The 22827-nt window shown below is 42.7% G+C and overlaps 1 protein-coding gene across 2 annotated transcripts in view; it reads right to left on the minus strand.

The window, feature by feature from the left end:
• Positions 1 to 22827, minus strand: part of ISM1 (isthmin 1) — a 46765-nt gene that overhangs the window by 12849 nt on the left and 11089 nt on the right. For both annotated transcript variants that reach the window (XR_010989130.1, XM_068153160.1), the window contains exons 2-4: positions 12923 to 13159; positions 4295 to 4562; positions 1206 to 1349 (exon numbers count right to left, since the gene is read on the minus strand). Coding sequence is in view for 1 of the 2 variants with exons in the window: in XM_068153160.1 (XP_068009261.1) it covers positions 1206 to 1349; positions 4295 to 4562; positions 12923 to 13159 (649 nt within the window). In the remaining variant the exon portion in view is untranslated. The remainder of the gene's footprint in view (positions 1 to 1205; positions 1350 to 4294; positions 4563 to 12922; positions 13160 to 22827) is intronic.

Raw genomic sequence — 22827 nt, forward strand, 5'->3', positions numbered from 1 at the left:
CAGACATTCCCTTGCAATGGATGCACACATCTATCTATGAGTCAGAAACTTCCCCAGCCCTCCCACTGAGGTCCCTAAGTCTTCTCTCCATCACTGCTGACATTTCAATTCCCATCAAAAAACCTGACCTCCAGTCTAAGGATTTCTGTCTCTCTGAGTCATTAAGCAAACTCAGTGAAATGCACACCACCAGGGCATGTGTTTTTACTTCTCTCCAACCTCGGGAAGTAATGAAATTGCACATATGCCACACATTGTGACAACTGCTGCACCACTGCTGCACCACTGCATTACAGCTAAATCCAAACACATAGCAGCACTTAGAGGACATCACAGGGAAGTTTTGCATAGTAGCTTTAAACTTTTATGTTGCAGGTTTGAGTGCTCAGCTCCTCTTTCACCAAAGTAAAAACTGCATGATGGTAAGGACACCTCCATCACTGGCATTTAATTATCAGTGCTTGTGGATGGGAAGGGGCTACAGTATGGCTTCTTGGTCAGATTTCCTGAATGCATTCAAGCCAAAACTCTACAGGCCTTCATCCTGCACAGCTGCTGTGGGACCAGACATGCTGTTTGATAGTTCTCCAATTGTCAAGCAGTGTGCAATGAAACAGAGAGGAGGACATTTCTACCACAACACTGACTTAAATTTTGTAGCTTAATGCCAAATGAAGCAAAAATCTCTGTTGTGAAACAAAAAGCAGGTATTGAAAGTATTTTTTCTGTATTAATACATATGGAGGCTTAAAGCAACTTTGCATACATTAGGCAGAAACCAAAAAAGCCATTGACTGAGCGGGAGATATCAGGCAAGCCCACTCACTACACAGCGAAACAGGAGCTTACTGAGGTAACAGTCAGCACAGCTGGTTTGAAATTCTAAAATGAATACAAATTTGTTCCAAGAGAGCAGATCACACCCTTTGGAATACAAAACATATTGTGCACAAACCTGACTGCTGTAACCTAAAAAAAGCCTGTATTTGTCTTTTAAGTCCCAGGGGATAGCGGACTGCATGTTATTACTAGCAAAGAACTTGCCATTTCATAGATGTCCCTGAAAACCAGCGTGTGTCTTCCCACCAAAACTCCTACTCAGACAGGGAACAAATGGGCCCTGGGCTCTGTGTAGAGGAAGGCTCTCCTACCACGTCCTTGACCACCTCTCCCCTCGACAACTATTCGCATGACTGTGACCACACCTGGGCAGTTGGGCCTGTCGCAGGTCCGTGACTCCGTGGCAGTGCAGGCATACCCGCAGGACCTTGTCCGCTTCTGGTTGCCGCTCCCGCAGGTGACACTACAGAGGGACCATGGGCTCCATTCTCCCTCACCATCAATATAATCTGTGTAAGAAGAACAAAGATGGGGAAGGAAATGAAGAAACAAAACTCCTACTACCCCAAACTACTGTGTGGTGTTTTTTATTAAGAAGGCAAAACAGGAATGGAATCCAGATGTCTCTACCTGAAGCTTGGGCTAGATGCCAGCTCTAAGCCTGCTGTTTAAATGGTTTTCACACTTGATGATCCTCAGGGAAATGCGTGCAGCAGTATTCAAAAAAAATATTTCCTTTCTCTTTTGACCTTTTGGCAGCTAAGAATCCTCAGCTGCAAAACTAGGTCATGAACTACAGTGCACATCTATTCACATAATTTCCCTCTCTATATGAAAGTTTTCTGACCACAGACTAATCAGGCAGAGGATAAACAAAGTTTTCTTTTTCTTCTTCTCAAAACACACAGCAATAGTACAACAAGACTTGCTTAACTTTTAGGACACAATGAATGCTGGGCCATGGGAGGCTGAGGGTCATGCATGAAAATTGCAGTTTTGTTTTCCAGTCCCTTGAACAGGAAACAGTTATTACAGGAACACAGCCATGGATATAGAGAACCACATGTGCACCTTGCTCTCAGAGCAACATGTAATTTGTAGTGTTTCATGTGAACTATTAAATCACATCAAACCTGTTTACTACCCAGGACCTTCTGAAAACAAAACAACTTTCTCCTCTTCTGGCAGACAGCCAAGGGCAAACAATACCCAGTATGTGCCGTTACAGCTCAGTGCCACTCTTGGTACCTAGACTCCTTAGAACCAGACTTCTTTTTTCACCAAGTTAACAGCAGCACATTTCACTTTGTGAAGGCCACCAACTGGAGTCCGTGAACCAGCCCCAGTTTTCATGCTTTCACTTTTGCCTTCCCGAGCTGAGTGCTGTCTCTTGCTAAGGAACATTTGGCTTAATGGATTTCTCTGCAACTCACAGTGGGTGTTTAAATGACCATAACTCACAGCCTTTGCTCATCTGGGTTAAACCAGCAGAGCAAAATCCTGTGTGGTGACTCTGAGGCAGGCTTGCTTGGTAGAGGCTGGATATGTACGCACAGGCAAGGCACACAGACAGATCCCTGCCTGCACTGGCCTCCGTGCTACATGCAATTCCTACGCCCCCCGCCCTGCCCTGTTGTCTGTGGGCTTCCTGCACTGGTTAGTAGAACATGTAGCTTGATTTGTACCACATGTAATGACTGATGACAACTCTGTGGGGTGCTATTAAACATTTATTGCCACAAGTATGGGAAGGTTATAGATCTTGCTTGGAGCATGCAGCTTAGATGCGAGTTCCTTGTGGCAGGGACCTTATGTGCTGTTTCTCCTTTTCCTACACCAAATCAGGTGTCCTGGTATGAGGTGGGTTCCAACCCATGGCAACTGTCTGGGTGCCAAGACCTATGATCCTGAGCTTTACCAAGAGGCAGGCACTACAGCAGTCTGAAGATGTCTTAAGAAAATGTGACTGGTCCTTTCTGCTAGGCCCTGCTGTCCTTTCCCAGCTCTTTTCTAACTCTCTCTTTTTCTCTCCATGTGGATGTCAAGGGAGATGAAGGGCAAGCAGGTGCAATGCTTGTCAAAAAGCCCAGCCTGGGAGGCCCAGTAAGAGCAAGCACAGCCCTGTGGTGCTTTTTGGCAGGGGCAGGATGAGGGAGCTGTGAAACATGTGAATGGGCCAATGGATGGAACTAGTACAAAAGCTGCATATGAGTGGGATCTGCTGCTACATCCTTCTGGCCAAGGCTGGTGGCTCATGACATTTTCAGAAGGACAGGACTTTTCCAATTAGTAAGGTGCTCTGGTGTATGTCAAAGAGCTCTAGGATAATTGTTAGGCCTGCCCAGTGTTTATATTGTGCTATGAAACAGATAGTATCTACTATTAAATATGCCATGTCGGATTTTCAGCTGGAGCTCAACCTGTTCTTCCTACTTTTGTATTTGTAGTTCTTATTTTTCATTCTACCACATTTATCTGTGCAAGCAATTATATTCTGCCTAAATGAGTAACTACCTAATATATGAATTCTTGTCTGTAAAGTGTGCCCACAAATCAATGCAGGTGCAGAAAGAAGGGATAGACTTTAACCTTCTGGCCAAAAAATTTAACATGTATGTATGTGTCTAAATGCACCACCACACAAAAGATGTCTACATTGTTTAGGCTCTAGGACTTACAGCTAACCAAAACTTAACCAGTGTATGACAGCAACTCTGCAGCACTCAGAAGAATGACAGAGAAGCACCAGGGTCCAAGCGAAACCCTGCTCTGGCTAGAAATCTTCTATGTTTATACAGAGCTGAAACCTGAGAAGCTCTGAGCTACCTGTGAGCACACATTGGATCCCTTCCCTCCAGCCCATGCCCTGTGGACAGCTCCAGACCGCCGGGGCAGAGGGGAGCTATAGCTCTGCTGTTTCTAGTTTCTGCAAGTGTTTAATACACAAGCTGAAAACAATTGGTTTTGCCAGGACACATCTGGGAGAGAACTGCACATGCAAATACACAATGTTCCTGCTGCATGTGCCGCTCCCCACACAAGCACCAACACAACTCATCCTATTTGTGTGCTCACCAAATCCTACCACGTTTTAGATCTTGCTTATTTATCCAATAATTCTATTTTGCTTCCCAAACCACCATACTGTTCTAAATTTGTACTTATCCTTGCTCTAAAAATAAATATGAAACCTTGTTTCCTTTGCTTTTTTAAGTAAGTACACTTAGGACTAAATAAAGGCTTTCCTAGGATTTTCAAGATTACAGACCCACTGGTGGAATGCAGCTACCACAGCAGAGCTCGTGCATCTGCACACATTTGTGTTTAAAAGCTGATGAGGAAAAGCCATTCAATTTTGCTTGGCCTGCTTTCAGCAATGCCTCACCATTCTCATTTCTCCCAAACCATTTTTACAATCCCAAATGCCCATAAGAGGCCTGGAACACAAACTCACCATACTCTGGCTGCTCCTTGGACTCAAATGTCCGGTGACTGGGTGCATGGCTATCCCACCCACCAAGAGGGTTTAGGAAGTTGCTGTCCTCAGTAGTGCTGTCATATTTGTAGTCCTGGTCACCACTGCTCATACGAGTCAAGGTGGAGGACCTCTGCCACCAGTTTCTCCAGTCAGGTGATGGGACTGGCCAGCTAGGCTTGATGCTTTCTTTCTGCAGATCCTTGTCCGTCTCGGTGTCGGGGCCATCTACCACTTCAATGGTAACCTTTGGGATTCAAAATAGAGCGGCCTGCCTGTCAGTGGGAAACTTTCCATACAGTGAAGACAAATGACTGGTGCTGCCTTGCAAAGGGGCTGTGTTGTACTGTAGGGTTCACATGTTGTAAACCATATGCAGATTACTGAGCCCAGAGATATGCAGCAGATGAGTGATTCCTTCTGCTAGCCCTACTGAATCAGACCTTGGAACAAAGGCTAGGAAAAATCCTGCATAAAATAATAACCCTGCTGTGCCTAAAACTTTTGCAGCAGAAGTTTCTGCCTTGTGGGCAAAAGATGTTTAAACCCAAACATGCATGGCCAGGAAAAAGAAAATCAAATCTGTTACTATAGCAAGGCTGAATGTGAAGCAAGCGTGATATGCACCGGTGTTCAAAGCCTGTTTCTAGGACTTGGGCTGACTCAAGACAGCACGAATAAGTCCACAACTGTGAAGATGGAAGAGGGAGAGCCCAGGGTCCACATCTGCTTTGCCCTCTAGTGGCAGCTGAGCCCAGCCCCTCTCATGGCCTTCCTACAGCACCACCCTTTTCACCACACTACAGGGTGGGCTGTCCCTGCTATGAGAAACCATGCTTTGCAGTGATGATAGACAAGCATCTCCTTCAACCATCACCCAGTATTTAACTTGCTGCTAAGCCCTCTGAAGTAGGTCTTCAGTCTTTGCTAGAGAACATGAACAACCTGAACCTGTTCATGGTTTCTACAGAAGCCCAGAGCCAGGATTCAAAGTTTGCTGATTCCCTCAGAGATACCATGAATGTGTAAATATAATTCTGCATAAGGACAACTCTTGATTCTTCCTTTTCTGTGCTGAGCAATGTATAATTGTGAAACTCCTAGACAAATACTGTGTGTGCATATAGGTGGCTCTTTAGGTAGAAAAAGGATCTAGCCATCAGAAACTGGAGCTCTGTGAGTCACGCAAGCCACTGATAAACAGCAAAATGTTCTGATGCTTCATGTTACCCAGTTCAGTAATTACTCTGGACTGACCAGGCACAGGAACTGGCAGTTCCCACATGTTGGAAGATGAGCCGGCGGGGAAGGTGACTGGCCTGGATGAGCAAGCAGCTCCTGAGTGAATTAAGGGGAATAAAGAGGATGTATTGCCTTTGAAAAGGGAGGGAGGCAACTTGTGATATGTTTAAGGGTGTTGTTAGATCATGTTGGAGAAAAATTTGAGAGGCAAAAGCCCAGTTAAAACTTAAACTGGCCACTGCTGTGAAAGATGATAAAAAGCATTTTTATAAACACATTAATGCTAAGAAGAGGTAAGAAGAACCTCCACTCCTTATTGGACTGGGAGGGGAACATTGTAACTAAAAATGAAGAAAAGGCTGAGGTACTAAATACCTTCTTTGCCACCATTTTCAACAGTAAGGCAGGAGACCCCCAGGATAACTGGCCTCCTGAACTGGTAGATGGGGGCAGGAAGCAGTATAGTACCCCTTAATTCCCCATGGATTTCGTTTGGGACTTGCTGAGCCACTTGGATACTCACAAGTCCATGGGACTGGATGGGATCCATCCTAAGGTGCTGAGAGAGCTGGCAGATGAGCTGGCCAAGCTGCTCTCCATCATTTACCATCAGTCCTGGCTCACCGGCGAGGTCCCAGACGACTGGAAACTGGCCAATGTGATGCCCATGCACAAGAAGGGTCAGATGGAGGAACCTGCAAACTACAGGCTTGTCAGCCTGACCTCAGTGCCAGGGAAAATTATGGAGCAGATCATCTTGGGGGCAATCATTGCACACCTGCAGGATAGCCAAGGGATCAGATCCAGCCAACATGAATATAGGAAGGGCAGGTCCTGCCTGTCCAACCTGATCTCCTATGATCAGGTGACTGCCTGGTGGATGTGGGGAAGGCTGTGGATGTAGTCTACCTGGACTTCAGCAAGGCCTTTGACACCGTTCCCCACAGCAAACTCCTGGCCAAGCTGTCAGCCCGTGGCTTGGACAGCAGCACTCTGTGCTGGGTTAGGAAGTGGCTGGAGGGCCGAGCCCAGAGAGTGGTGGTGAATGGTGCCACACCCAGCTGGCAGCCAGGCACTAGTGGTGTCCCCCAGGGATCAGTTCTGGGCCCCATCCTGTTCAATATCTTTACTGATGATCTGGATAAGGGGATTGAGTCAATCATCAGTAAATTTCTTAGAATCTTAGAATCAACAAGGTTGGAAAAGACCTCAGAGATCATCAAGTCCAACCTATTACCTAATACCTAACACCTCATGACAACTAAACCATGGCTGCAGGTGCCACATCCAATCATCAAGTCCAACCTGCCACCACAAACCTGTCATCACAGAATAAAGAACCAATGTTTCCTTACCTACCTGGGATGCACAGGGTAGTGTACGCAGGATGCAAACCCGAACTGCTGCCATAGCTTCAGAGCTGCAGACAAGGCTGCACAATGCCCACACCCCATTTTTTACAGAAAGGAGATTTTTGCATGTGTCTTGTGCTTTGCATTTGACCATAGACCAAGGCATTGAAATGAAACAACTCTGAGGCTACTAAGCTCCACTGGGAGAAAGAGCAAGAGTGAGGGAAAGTGCAGTTGCCAGGCTAATAGCATCTTTACACAAGAGATATTTTACTCCCAGACAAAATATGGAATTGGAATGGTTACTTCATTAAACCTCAGTTTCTACAGACCAAGAATTAAAAAGGATTTCATAAGTTTGAAAACATCAGGGTTAGTTCAGGGATTCAAAGTTGTTGCATCTATCCAAGCCAAACAGTTTTCACAATAAGTGAAAGGAAATGGTGTTACTGAGTGGCTAACACCATGCACTGCTGGCCAGTCACAAGGCTTTAGCACTGCCCACGTGGAAACTGGTATGACTCTAGTACTTCAGTAGTAAGTATTTTTAAGACCACATTGACCCTGTAAACAATGACTCAGCAAAGTGGAAAAAAAACCTCAAAACCTAAAACCCAAACCAAACTCTCTCATAAAAACAAATAGGCAGGAGGCACTTGATAATCCTTCCAGTGCTTTGGTAATCTGCAGTGATAGGATAGTGATTCAGCAGGCAATGACATTATTTCAGTCAGGTACAGTTTGAAGAACCATATGAATCAGATTTAAAGTACTTATTCAGGATGCCAAGTCAGTTTAAGCAAAGGAGAATTTGTAGGGACAGAGACACACCTGTTGAGCTATGTGCTACGCTGGGGAAGAGAGGCAGGTGTAATGCATGAAGTTCCAGGCTCAAAAGACCTCATGAGACCTCCAACAGCACTGCCACTAACTCACTGTCATGACATATGTGTTCAATGAGATGCCTGTTTCAGTCTGGTTTTCCTACCAGTGAGGCTTTACCATAAAGGCCTTTAAATGAGTTTTCCAATACACAGCCTATTTAAAAAATGAACATAATAGAAGCAAACTCCACTGTGGTATTCTGACACACACCTGTAGTCTTCCCTCTGATGTTTTCAGCTTGTTTGTTTAACATGTGGCATAAACCACATTGGCTGAAAGCAATTCTATAAAGAATCCTAGGGCTTTCTGAACTGTCACTCTTAGTAAAAAGAGGACAGTTAACTCTAGTTCTCTGTTTTCAGGAACATGGCTATGTTCTGCCCACACCCATTTAACTCTAATGGACCTTCCAAAGAGGCAGGGAGGAAATTGGTGAGTAATCCTAGTAATTCCTCCGTGGTATGACCCAAAAAGTTTGGGAAGAGGTATGAGAAAAGGCTTCTGCTTCAGGCAAGTAATTGCTCCCCTATCCCAGTCTAAAATTTGGAAAAATCATCTTTGAATTCTTCCCAGTACTTGCAGACAGACTTAACATTAGCCCAAGACTATGCACATGCATAATAAATGTACATGATATACAAACATGTATCGTGTTTGTTCAGTTTCTACAAGCAACCGAGAGTTGCTTATAAAGAGGAAAGAAGAAATCAGATCTAGAACTAGAGTCATGAAAAATGGGCATTTAAAGCAGCTGTGGAAAAGCTTTCATGCTGTGTAACTACTCCAATGAAAACATGTTCTCTCAAAAATTAAAAAGTAGACCTGGCTTAGTATTTCTGTCTTGGAGACTATTTAAAAGACTTCATTTTCTCTGATTTCCTTTTCTAGTGATTATCAAAACTGTAAAGATTATTTATTCTTTTCTCAAGCTTCCCAAAATACCTGTGGTAGCATGGTTCTTGTATAAATCCACAACCACTTCCAGAAGTATTCAAACCTAAAATGAAGCAACTTCTTTTCTGCTTGTGTGAGCTATAAATAAGGATGTTCCTCTAAAAATTGTTAAGAGCAGTTGGCACAGGTACATTAAAACAACAGATTTGCAGTCAGTTAGTAATGAAACAAATGTATCAAGCACAGATGTCTTGAAACGCCAACATTCAATTTTCTCCTGGCGAAAAACACACAGAAGATAAATATTATCCCCTCCCGCTGGAGTGCACAAAAAGTTCTGTGTACTTCGTGCTGTTTACTGAGATGGTGTTTCTGAATTCAATTCAACACTGTAAACATTGCCCTAAGCAGCTGGAACTTTATGTTTCAGGAAGAGCTACATTTGTCATATTGTGCAAGTGGGGGATTCTATGACACCCTCAGATTTCTTCGTTCAACCAACGCACTTTTTCAATGCAGAACATGCCATTTTGTAAAGGTGCATTTGTGCAAGTCAACAGTGAGGTAACTGTAACAGTGAAACAGAAACAAGTTCATGGTACGTCATTGAAAGGGTAAATTTAGGTACATGCCACATCACTTCAGTTAAAGAAATAAGCACTGCAGTTCTCCACTTGTTACTGGGCTGGATTAGGGATCAGGTATACTGGTCATATACTGCTGACTGTTTCCAACACAGTGTGAAAGCAACAGCTTCAAATGACAAATGTAACTGCTCCCTGAAACACAGATCTAATAAAATGTGTTGAAAGTGACATGTGGCATAGGTGGAGGTGGGGGAAAAGGCCACGGATGGACCTGAAGAATTTGAATTTTGCAGAATGAAAGTGGTGAAACACTGGCACAGGAGGCATAGAGAGATGGTAGGAGCCTTGTCCCTGGAAACATCCCAGGACAGGTTGGACAGGGCTCTGAGCAGCCTGATCTAGTTGAAGATGTCCCTGCTTACTGTAGGGGGGTTGGACCAGAAGACCTTTAAAGGTCCCAAACCATTCTGTGACTCTCTGATTCAAATAGCCTTGTTTCTCTGTAACTGTGGGGGTTGTTATGTATCCTTTTAAGAGGAGGCAGAAACTGAATAGATATCAAAAGGAATGAAGAAAGCTAACACAGCAGCACTGGAGTGGCATGGGTGATGGATATAGCCCACAGACCTCATACAAAATAATAAACACATAGTCACGTAGGCAATACTAACTTCTTCTGTCTTAAAATGACTCCTAGCAATTACTACCAATCCCACAACTCAACTCTGTTGCGATTGTTGTCCTCAAGTGAATTTTATACTGATTTAATTCACTTTTCAAGGGCACATTAGTATGTTTTCAGGACAGGAATCCTACATAACTCTACATAGTTTCTAGTTGGAACTTGTCATCTCATCTGAAATATTTAACACACCCATCACAACTGGAACTCACCCAACTGTGTTTCAGGTATACTAGTTGTGAAGCTTGATCAAGACTGAAGTTCTCTGAAGGGTATTAACACCAACAAAACACCCTTGCCTGATCATCAGCAAGGAGTTTTCCCTTCTCTGCTCACATGTCACGGTGTCGAGCACTCGCATGAAAGCAGCAAAGCAATGGAACAGCAGAGAGCAGCACATCTGTTGCAAGTACACAGGCTTGGGAAACCAGGAGTAAAAAGGGGAGGGATAGGAGCAGAAGTTGAATTACAGGTTGAAGCAAACAGAGGATTGGCTGCAGAGAAAAGCTGAGAGCTTGTAGAATGCTGGCTGGGACAGATGAAAAACATTAACCAGAAATGGAAAATAAGCAGATTTCTATACACTTCCCACATGACTTCATTCTATTACTCAGGGGTAAGAACGATCCTGTCTCACACTGAATAATAAAGCATCCTTCAGAGTCCCTTCCTTCCTCAAAGAGCACACAACCAGGACATCATGCAACAGCTGTCTCACTGGAAAACAGAGAAGGAATAAAAAACCCTACTGAATTATCTTTTCAAGCTGCTATCTCAGGCTCTTAGGTCTGTTATTTTGGTTTTGTGTTTGTGTTTTGGTGGGGTGGGGTCTTTCTGTTTGTTTGGTTGTTGTTCTTGGTTGTTTTTTGAAATTTCCAGGTATAATTTCCCTTTATAATGTTATGTTTGGTCTGTGTAAGTTTGTATTAGTAGAAGGAGAAAAAGAAAATGTGGGTCTTCGAGAAGTTAATGTGGCCACTGTTCTAGATTAACACAGAGAGGCTTTTTCTCCTTTCCAATACCACTGTCCTAGGAGGACTACAAATTTGACACCCAGGATTGCACAGCCTGAAGCCATTGTGCAAAAAGACAAATGTGCATTGATTCTGCTCTTACCTGCCAAACAGCTGATGAGAAATTTGCAAGTCAACACGTTATTATTTCCATTCAGGTCAGCATGGTACTGTTTAATGAGCAAGACTATAATCCTGTTTGTCCCAAAAGAGTAGGCCACCTTTTACAGCTTTAGGCAAAGAAATAAACTTTCATTGACTCTGTAATGAACTAAGGGGAGTTTTATCTCCATGAAGCCTGACCTGCCGCAGGACCATCAACCAGGATCTTAAAGAAGCTTTGTACATCCTTATTTATGCACCTAAGTAAGCAGAGTGGATAAATATGATGCAGAACTGAGGGAGCCTGTTTCAAGAAGAGCTGATGCTTGTGCACAACAGCTCTGGGATTAATGTTGCCCAATGTTTTCCACTTTACACGACTAAGCCTCCCAGTCCTCAGAGTCCAGCAAAACTGCTGACATAGCTGGCTGACACATATCCAAGATCAGGTGATGGAAAAAGAGGACACAGCAGAAGCAGCTACTACAGACAAGCCAGGGAAATGTTTCCATGCCATTTATCTATTCCCTGGATCTAAACATGGACACGATGATCTTGAAGGTCTCTTCCAACCTGGTTTGGTTTATTCTAATAAAGGTTTATTCTAATAAAGGTTTATTAAATGCTGTTACCAATCAGACAAGGTTTTTGCTTCCTCCTCTGTGGTTTACTTGCTGTTCAAACAATGATGTTACACTGTTTACCTCATACCACAATCTGGGGCCCCTACAGTATCTCTGCTTTCCCTTCCTAAGGCTTTCTGAAAGGCTTCTAGCACGAGGGATGTGCAGTCACCACATGTTGAACGTGTTTACTGCCTTGGCCCATTAAGTCCTGGACCTGCACTGGATCCAAATCTGTCTGTTAGGCTTCTTAATAGTGCAAGCCATCTATGATGTAATGGCATGTCAGCTCGGAGACAGTTTGTCCTTGCCCGATCACGTTGGTCTCTCACCAATAGATCTATTATATCTTTACATACATACTTCTTAGACATATCAAAAGGATGGTTATTTTGTGGGCCAAGGAAGTAGGATAAGCCAGGAATTAATTTAACCATAAAGCCAGTTCTATTAGTGTATTGTTTTTATAAGCATATCTCAGGCAGGACAACATTGCAATTTATTGTTTTGGTTAGGAGAGACTGCTTATTAATGCCAATTTTGCTTGAAGGCTCTGAATTAAAAACAAATCACTCATTTTTTTTCCTCTTTCTAAACCTTGAAGTTTCAAGATGCAAGTGGCTTGTAAGAGGCTATTCCAAACCCAAGAAAAGTTTGAGGAATAACGTATAACAAAGTTCCTTGCAGACAACTTTTTTTTTTGCTCCAGGCAGCAGCTGCAGAAATTAATTCAGAATCTTGGTTTCCTGCAGAGGACCACATTTTGAGCTGAAACTTAAAGGCTTGCTCTCTTCTAACATTTGGGGTTGGTTGCATTTTAGAATAGGATCCCAAAAGAGAAAACGTTCACAAACAAGTTTTGCAACATAGAATTGAAACCAGAATTTAAAATACCTATTTAACATCAGTGAAGATAATGTGTTCTCAAATGTCAATAGTAAAGAGGGCTTTAGCAGCATAAATAGATCTATATTACACTCACACTTGGGCAATCAATACTATTCAAAGAGAAATTCAGGGAAAAAACTTAAAACTGTGCATTCACATAGATATGGTATGAGATAGAATGATATGATCAGATCTACATTCTTTCTTGGTGTAATTCGTGGAGAGTCAGGGTGTTCTGACTGCCTCATGGAAGCCAGGTTGGAAGTTGTTTTGATTCAGTAAAATAATTTTGTGCAGCTCATAAGGAAAAAAATATCACATGTTAACATAAATTTGTACCTGAATGTTGGGATTCTGCCCATTGATATCTGCTTTTGACAAGTCAGGGAAGTTTGGGAGATCCAGGAGGAAAGATCTGGGTCCATCTCTTTGCAGGGATGTGTGTCCATTTTCCTGCCTGAATCGCTGCTTAGGGAATGGCCGGTGGGCAGCCTGGAGATCAGGGTACTCTCTTCTGTCATCAGAATTCAGGGTGAAACTGTCTTCAGCAGAAGGGTCATCTGCAGTGAGTGTGTTCTGGGGGAAAAAACAACACACTGTAACAACAACTGAGAGAGCATGAAGTCCTGCCAGTGTCCTGGTCTCCAGCTTCCTGCCAACGCTGGCTGCAGAGTGAAGTACAAAAAGCCCCCACAGCACACAGACTCGTGTCTCCTTTCTGAAACACAGGAATTGTGACTGGCATTTTCTAGGGTGCTCAGGAGTTTGGCATCTGACTGAAATATACTTGGTTCCAGTGGTGCAAAGCTGTAACTATCTAAGACAAGATAACACTGTATCACACTTGGGTGCTTAGCTCTTTCAGGTTCGTGAGACACTCCAGCTCTGTGCTGAGCACCTACACATGGACACAGTCATCTAACAGCACATCTCGAAACTTGAGGCTCTAAAGCAATCCCCAGCAAATTAGATTATAGCACATTAAGTGTATCCCTGAAATGGTGAAAGGTATATTATAATTCTCAATCATTTTAGCTTACTTTGTTCCACAGTGGAGCAAAGTCACTGACTGCTCAATGTATGCTGAAATTTATGGTGTTAAAAGATCCTGAACTAGCAGCATCTCCCTCTCTCTCCTCAGTCTGCAACAGCTTCCATTTCGTTGTCAATGTTCCTCACCCAATTTCTCTGGTCTTGAACATCTGAACCTTCTTCCTCTGGGATCTCATTTTCATGTTTGTCTAATGGTGAGATTGAATTTCACCAAGCTGTGGGTCAGCGGTTAATGCTTTTGTTATTGTTGAGCGTACTTTTGGGTTTTGTAGTGTATTACAGCAGGCTGCCTTCGAACCAGTAGCGCTGCTGCCACTGCCTTTGACCTCACCAAGGAGAGACATTTAGTATCAAAACACTCCCTTGGTTAGGACTGGCCTGGGGACTTGGGGAAAAAAAAAAGCCAGAAGAGAAGTTGAATCTTCTTATGGTTACTGAAAAAAATGCCCAGGGCAGATTAAGCACAGGTTTTGCTTTTGACTTAGCTGAAAAATTTTAGGCTTGAGGTCTTAGTAGTACTGCCTGGGGAGCTTTTATTTTCAGTTCATAAAGAGACAGCAAGCATGGAGAGGGTAAATGTTAAAGACCTATCTCTTAAAACAAGCACAATTAAAGTGGAATGCCCATATGTGGTTCTGGCTCCACTGAAGCATACTTTTGCCAGCATTTCTGGTTAAATGCATTCTTCATCCAGCTCCCCTGTCTCAAATTAAGCTAGCATACCTTTTGCTCAGCTCTCAGATAGAGAACAGCTCCAATGTTTTTTCATCTATTTTGTGTTTATCTGCCTAGAAGATTCTAAATTGGCCTTTCAAGGGATTTTACAGTATAATCTGTGCACATAACAGGAAAATATTCAGTGAGTTATGAGGAGAGGCTGAGGAAGCTGGGGTTGTTTAACCAGAAGGAAACTCAGAGGGGAACCTTAGCACACTCTACAACTACCTGAAGGGAAGTTGTAGTAAGGTAAAGGTTAGGCTCTTCTCCCAGGCAACTTGTGACAAGGTGAGAGGGTATGGCCTGAAGCTAGCCAGGGGAGGTTTAGGTTGGATGTTAGGAAGCACTTCCTCAGGGAACAGGTAATTAGACACTGGAATGGACTGCCCAGGGAGGTGGTGGAGTTGCTGTCCCTGGCAGTGTTTAAGATTGGATGTGGCACTTAATGACATGGTCTAGTCAAGGTGGTGGTGTTAGATCATAGGCTGGACTTGATGATCTCAGAGGTCCATTCCAGCCTCAATAACTCGGTGGTTCTGTGAGTTAAATAAACCAAGATCTAATAGTTAACTGGGGACTAAGCAAAGCTGTCTCAAGTGAAAATCAAGGTGGGCTTCCTCTCACCTTCTTACTGTACTTCATTTCTAAAGAGTGAAATCAGATTTAGCACTTTGAAAGTGCTATAATCTATCTACAGCAAAGATACAAAAAGTTAATTCTGAATTAGTGCACATGTGCAATACTAAAAAATTTATATGTTCCTGGCAGCCTGTATTGCTTGAAGGCTAAAGCAAGAATGTGCCTCTCTGCTGAAGACCAGGTAGGACTTCCAGGTGCCTTTGGTAGGTCACTCATTAACAAATCCCTTATTGAATATAAATTAGAAAGCAAATCACAGAACAGCAAACTCTGGGAAACAAGACTGAGGGCCACTTAGCTAACCTTAGGTTCTTTACCCATATATTAGTGCTCTAACACTTACCAAACAATTTAAATACAACATTCTTGGCATGTGAGGATTAAATGGCTTCTCAGTTATATCTGACTATCAACAAGGTGTAATTTTGACAGTATTAAATTGCTTCAGGCAGGAGGTAAAAGAAATGTGGTACTTAACTACTTTTTTTCCTGGGGCATCACGCCCATAATCTCACCTTTATTAAAATAAAGTGAGATTTTATGAAAAAATAATAAAATTCTCACACACATTTTCATACCTTCCCTATCTGTTTGCCACTTCAGGAGCACCCTGATTCTCTGCATTAACATACCATACCGCTGGAGCTGGCCTAAGACTTGAGAGACCTACATTTGATTTTTCTGATAAGACCCTCCGTGTGATCTTGGCAGGTCAAGGTCTGGCTTTGCCTCAGTGGGGATAACAGCATTTCTTTTCCTCACTGTGATGTTTGTGGGGAGCTCAGCAACTACAATAATAAAAGGCTATATAGAAAGTTTTTTATAGTGTCAGACAGATGGAATATCACATGGAGTTAGTTAGAAAATTGTCATGGTGGAGTAATGACATCAGGCTGATCAGGCCTACTACCAAGCTGCTTGGGGCAGGGACTGTCATTAATTACAGACTGAATGAGTTGGGCTTGATTCACTTTAAGAAGAAAAACAGAAAGGGGACATGATAACTGCCTTACACCAAAGGCTGTTGGGACCAGTTCTCTCTAATATCATTATCAATGGCCTAGATGAAGGAATCTTCATCTGGCTGTCAGCCAGCAGCCCTGGGTCCTTATCTGCCACACAGCTTTTCAGCCTCACTGCCCCAACCCTGTAGCATTGCATAGGGTTGGTGTGACCCAAGCGCAGGACCCAGCACTTGGCTTTGTTAAATATCATACAACTGGCCCATTGATCCAGCCTGTCTAGCTGTCTTAGATCCCTTTGCAGAGCCTTCCTACCAAAAAGCTTATCAACACTCCTGCCTAATTTAGTGTCACCTGCAAACTGATGAAGAGTGCACTCAATTCCCTCATCCAGCCCACTGATAAAGATATTAAATGGAACTGGCTCCAGTACTGAACCCTAGTGAGCAGGACTTGTGACCAGCCACCAACTAGATTTAACTCCATTCACCACCACTCTTTGAGCCTGGCCATGTTGGTGATCCAGACAAGACCTGCACCATGATAGCATTTAAAGGCACCAAGAGACAAACCTGCATGCCTACCTGATACTGCAGCTAACTTTTTAATTATTAAAACAGGTATTTGAACTCACTCCATTGCTTTCTCATTTTGTTTCTCCTTTGTTACAGACATTAGCTGCAGGGAATTGTACTGTCTTCCCCAGAGAGAAATGATACAGAAATAAGAACCTGTAAAAATACCAAACTAGGAAAAAAGGGAATGTATCTGCATTTTTAGCAAGTAAGGAGCACATCTCCCTCCCCTCTTCCTTATTTTCATCCCATTTTCTAGTCCTGGAAAAACAACCAAAACAGAAATAATTGAGTAATGACTGGAGCTACAGAAAACGTTTTGGAGCAACTGCTCTTTCTCTCTCCTTCATATTTCTTACCTTCATTCTCTCCCCACCTGCCAAAAGAAAGGCACATTCGCAAGCACTACTAATTATGGACTTGAAAGAATTTGGGAGAACTGATGCAACTTACATACCAAAAAGCTCCCAGACAGCAAGGGAATCTATTACCAAATTCCTGCTGCAGCTACACTGCTTTTTTATTTCTTGCACACTCCTTTGAAATATCTTGTAAAATGATCTTGACAAGAGGCCTTGAATTGAAACCCGACAGTCTGTCAATGCACTTTCATGATGCACCTGTACACCATCTTCAACCACCAGGAACAAGCAACATTTATTTATTAGGAAACTTCACAGACGCTATAAAAGATTATATTGCTATCAGAGACAAAATGAGGCCTGGGGCCTTCAGAGAAAACCATTATAGCCATTAGGACTGGTTTCATTTCCCACCTGCCTACACAGATTGTTTTGATTTTCAAGGCTGTTGCATGTTTCCAGGTTAGTGGTAAATGATCACTTTAAAATTAACTGGTCTGGGGAGGTTGAGTAATGCACCAGGACACTATATGAGGCTTTCACCTCTGTAGATCCAAGATCCATTATGAACTTGGGTGATCTAATTCCTGGGGTTTATTTATTGTTTTTCTCTCTCATAAGTATAAGCAGGTCAGGACCTAGCAGGAAGAGGTATGAGGATGCTATTAGGTAAGCAGACTATGAAGTTAACAGCTGAAAAGCATTATCAGAGATTCACAGGGAAAGATCTTTTATGATTAAAGCCACGGACAGTCCAGGCAGTCAGAAGACCTTTGTTCTGATCTAAGCTCTCTCTTGGCTTTCTCTTCTAACAGGCAAATCACTTGGGTTTGTATTTCTGTGGTGGCACTGAACCTCACAGGGCTGATTCACTCCAAGGAGTTACTGGTAATTCATAGCTCCAGAAGTCAGACCAGAGGGGTGTCACATCAGCCACTCAGTTACTGAGACACTCTCCTTTTCCCTTCAAATGTGCTTGTCCCTCATGTTCACATGTATCAGTGAAGCCAAAAACATTACTTGTCCTTAGAAAGCTGCACAAATTAATTGTTGCAATAATAGCATGTTTTAGATAATTATTCATAAATCACTTAAAATGGACTACATTGGCTTGTGTGTACACAACTGCTTTCACTTTGGGGCTCCAAAATACAGCATCTACTCTCAAAATTGTGTCACTGATTATAGATGGCAATCAAAAGTAATAATGATAAAGAGTTCTGTTTATTGGGGTCTATTTTTGAATAAATATCTGTTTAGTCTGCCAAAATCTGCAAAAGGACATCATACCCAGATCTAACTCACAGCATGTGTGAACAGCTGGCTATGCAAAGACCAAATTCAGCCATCCCACAGGGTACCACCATGGGACACATGAGCTACAGGGGCCCTACAGCCCATGGAAGTGTTTTTTCCATGGAGAGTAGGATGGAATGTCAAATACTGTTGCAATTAGGACTGCAGACATTCAGAGCAGACATGTTGATCCACATCCACCAGTGGAGCAGTGGTCCTCTGTAGACAGCTTAAATGTTGGGTGCCAGTGGCAGCACAGTTGCACAGTGAGGTGCTTGGATGTACTCAGCCCACCACAGCCCATCTTCTGCCATACGCTGAAACGGCTCTCAAGAGCTGCATACAGCAGTAGCAGAGCAGAATCTCAAAGCATCTGGACACATTTATCTCAGAATTGTGACTTGAATTTCAGGGGTTTTACTCTAAAACTTTCCAGTCCTCAGAGCAACACAGAAAATCTTGAGAACTGAACAGGTAGCCCAGACTTATGTTAGGACTGCAGAGATCCTAGGGCAGTAGTGCTGAGGCTCCCTTCACATCTAAGGTCTAGTAAGCCCCAGATCACTCTTCTGAGGCATGTAGCCAATAGTACAACAGGGCCCTCTGCAGTGGAAGAAAAGGCTGTTGCCTTGTTGAGCCATCTGAACTGATACATGCCAAGTGCTGGAGTAGCCCTCCCTTACTGAGCCTGTTTATTCACCTGCAGACATCAAGCTTTGGTCCATCCTTTGTTCAGCCTGTGGTTGGGAGTTTCTCTCATCAAGCTTGCTGTCTCTTCCACACCATTAGTAAACAGTAGGGCCACATCTGAACTGCTCTGGCAGACAATGTTTTTTTCTCAGAGCTTGAGAAGAAAGCCAACTATAGTATACTCATTTTGGCAACCTATTGCTACATGTTGTGGACACACATTTCGCAGCACAGCTATTTTTCATGCTCTGTTGTTTGCTTGTATTTCATGTTTTCCTTCAGCTGGAAAATACAAACAGTATGGTTCAGCTTTGAGGTGAACAACTGCCAGTTTGTATAAACACTTTGATAATAAAAAGGACTCAGTGGTGATTACAGCTCAATGTTTGCTGGAAAAACCAGAGGCCCTTCAGCAAATTTTATAATATAGTATACACTGGGGCTTTGTTCTTCAGTAGATACTCAGCCATCTATGGGACGGCCTAAAATCCTGTAGGTCTTTGACAGATGTTCAGTGCCAAGTTTTGCTCACAGTTAACAAATATTTTCAGTTGCCTAAGCTGGTGGTAAATATTTAGTTGCTCTTCATGATTCTGAAGATCTGTAATCACTGCCTGGCTGGAATTCTCCATACAGGACTCATTGAACAGGCAAATGTACCACCAAAGAGTAGCTCAGTTATTCCACTTCAGAACCTGCGGTGCTAAAGTTTGAATTCTTTGAATGTTCCAATCCTTTTTTAGGCTTTATTAAATACTTGCCTAAATCAGTAATATAATGAAGCTTTGAACAGAATTAATTTATACCATGGCTAAATTTCATTGAACAACTGGTCTCACCCATCATCTGCAATCTCCATCATAATTTACACATCGGGTTCCAAGAGAATAGGAAAATCTGCCTTTAAGCTGCAATCAAAACCACAAAAGCAAAGGAAATCCAGAATATTAATACTTTTTCTACACAACTTTCTGGTCAGGCTTTGCAGGCCAGCACGCACAAAGTCAGTGTAAATGAAAGAGAACAAATACACATCAGAAATTATTTTAATGGATTATAAACTCGGTCCTTTTGCAAGTTTGTTCCACTAAGGCTAGGATTTCACTAGGTGAATGGGCCTTAATAAACACAGTTTTCATCTATCCCTAGCCAAAAGAGTAAACTTACTTGAAACCTTTTCAATTTCCAAAGTTGCCTTTTCCAAGAAACAGCTATTCCCAGTCTCTGTGTCTCCCTCTCATATGCCACTGAATATCCACCCTATGCTTTCAAAAGTGTCTGTGATTCTGGCAGTATTAGTTGGCAGATGTTTTTAGAGACTAGAAAGTGTTTAGTCCCTGTAGACTAAAAGTTACATGATGACTTCATCACATAAGCAAAAGCTAATAATGGGAAAGCAAGAAAGCAGGCAAGTGTTATATTCCAAAAACATGATGTTTCCTGTGCTTCTGGCAATACCACTTCTGTGCCTGAAAAAGGCAAATCACTTGAGTCTTGATGCTCAAAACATACACACCGCTGAATCACTGCAAGATAATTTACTTGACCCTTCCTTAGCTGCCTCCCCACTAATATTTGTTTTCCTTTTGATGGAAGTTAGAGGGTGAAGGCAGAGGAAAGGCAGTGGTTGTTTACATTTGTGCACCAACTATATGCCTCACAACGCTTTCTGGAAGAGGTTGTTACTACACCCAGGAGTTTACAGCCAAACGGCAGCAGAAACCTGAGTGGCTGCCCCAGCACCAGGCACCTCTGCTCCTGCAGAGAAGTATTCTTTCAAGCCCGAGTATAGGGTTTTACCCTCTCCATTTAGAAAACTTCAGAGACTGATACACGAGCAACTGGAAATCATTAGTATAAATGGCATCTGTACACACAGTGCAGTAACTGTCTCATTCTTGTATCGAGACATCAGCAGTGCCCCCTCTCTACAACTCTGTGAACTGCCCTACTGACAGAAGAAGAGGAAGCAGATACACAAGAGAAAGGCCTCCCTCCAGTGACATTATGAGGAAGAAGATCAAGCGACTGGAGTAGATACATGGTGACAAGATCTCTGCTTAAGAGGGAAGAAGGAAAAGATTTGCCCCGGAGAGAGGCATGGGCTTTTAGTATTATGAATTCTGTGCATGTACATAAAATTTTTCTTAGAACAGTCAGGGAGGGGGCTACTTCCTAGAGCTGATTAAAGAAGCATGACTCGATTTTCAATTTCAAACGACTCGGGGGGCATTCCAATTGACTGCAGACAGGAAATGAATACCATACATGCGCTGAACAAGGCAGATGCTTTTGAATCTGACACTTACGTGAAAAGAAAATGTCTTCATTTCTGTCTCCTCTCTGCCCCATGATCACTAGTTAGTTCTGAGCTATTTTTAGGATAAATGGCTTTATTTTTTAAACTTGTTACAATCTTAGCATGTGCCTGAAGCCACCCAGACACCACTGCCAGTTAACTGTATGGAACAGGCCAAATGTATCTTTGTATCAGTCCCAGCAACCTGGCACAGTAGAATGGTAGAAGACAAAAGATAAGCACAGTTCAGGTCTGAGATATCTGAACCTCCTCTAACAAAGAGCAAAGATTTGACCCTAGCTGATGTGCCACATCATCAGGAGTGAGAGCTGCTTCTCTACAGAGATATTCCAAAGTGTGTATACAATAGACATGCTGCAGAGCAGGATGGAAGAGCATTTGCTGGTAGGCTGTGGCACAGAAGTAATTTCCAGCTACTGAACTGTGCTAAGAGATAAACATACATCCTTTCTCCTTGTATGGATCTTACAAGTAAACTGCAACAGTTGTCATGGAAGTAGTATGGGGGTGCAGTGTAATTGTGGTTTCTTTTCTCAATGGCTGCAATGCTTTTTTGGGAGCTGACATATGATACAGCTCTCTCCCCCCAGTTATACCACACATGCAAATACACAATTTCATCTGCAAACTCCTCTTGTATTTTATTATAGAATAGAATAAACCAGGTTGGAAGAGACCTTCGAGATCATCGTGTCCAACCTATCATCCAAGGCTATCTAATCAACTAAACCATAGCATCAAGCAGCCCATCAAGTCTCTTCCTAAACACTTCCAGTGATGGTGACCCCACCACCTCCCTGGGCAGCCCATTCCAATGGCCAATCACTGTTTATGAAGAATTTCTTCCTAACATCCAGCCTAAGCCTCCCCTGGCACAGCTTCAGACTAAGTCCTCTTGTTCTGATGAAGACTTATAGGAAGACTTAAATAGGATAAAGGAAAAAAAAAATATCAGAGAGGTGACTTTAGTCTGTCCCTTACTTTGATGTTATGCAAATAATTAGTTCCCTTTATGTTAGTCTTAAGATGGGCATAGCTATATTACAAAGAACATGAAAAAATTATCCTCTTAGAAGAAGAAAGAGGAACAAGTGGGTGAGAAAAGAAGCTCTGATTTACATTATTCAAAAAGTCATAAATGCTAGATCAAAGAAGAGCAAGAATCAAAATCAGGATAAGGTTTTCAGCAGCTTTTTTAGAGCTATTGATCCCTCAAGAGCAAACTTTAAATACTAGGTGATGCCTCCAACTAGCCAGAACTCCCACCTTATACCTGCTCAGCTTCATGTAGTTTGTCTTCATCAGCTGGCACACGGGGGAAAGCACAGACAGCAAAGGCACTGATGTATTTGGGCCTGATGAGGAAGACATATAGCAGAACACAGAAATAGCATGTGTGCATTTTCTGTACCAGATGTTGCCGTTTTAATAGCCATCATGGTAGATGTATATTGAAGAATGAGTGATAGCATAGAGTGCTTTGTACAAGGGCAGGATACAGTCATCCTGGTAGGAGCCCTGGGCAGCTTGTATATGTTCAGCACTGACTTACTGATAAAGATACAATCACCTCATATTTTGTTGTGGGATGAAGGTGAGATACAACATCTAAGGAGCTCAGGTGGCAAGC

Source organism: Melanerpes formicivorus, unplaced genomic scaffold, assembly GCF_026170545.1.
Source record: "Melanerpes formicivorus ecotype bairdi unplaced genomic scaffold, bMelFor1.0.p_v2 SCAF_25, whole genome shotgun sequence".
NCBI lineage: Eukaryota > Metazoa > Chordata > Aves > Piciformes > Picidae > Melanerpes > Melanerpes formicivorus.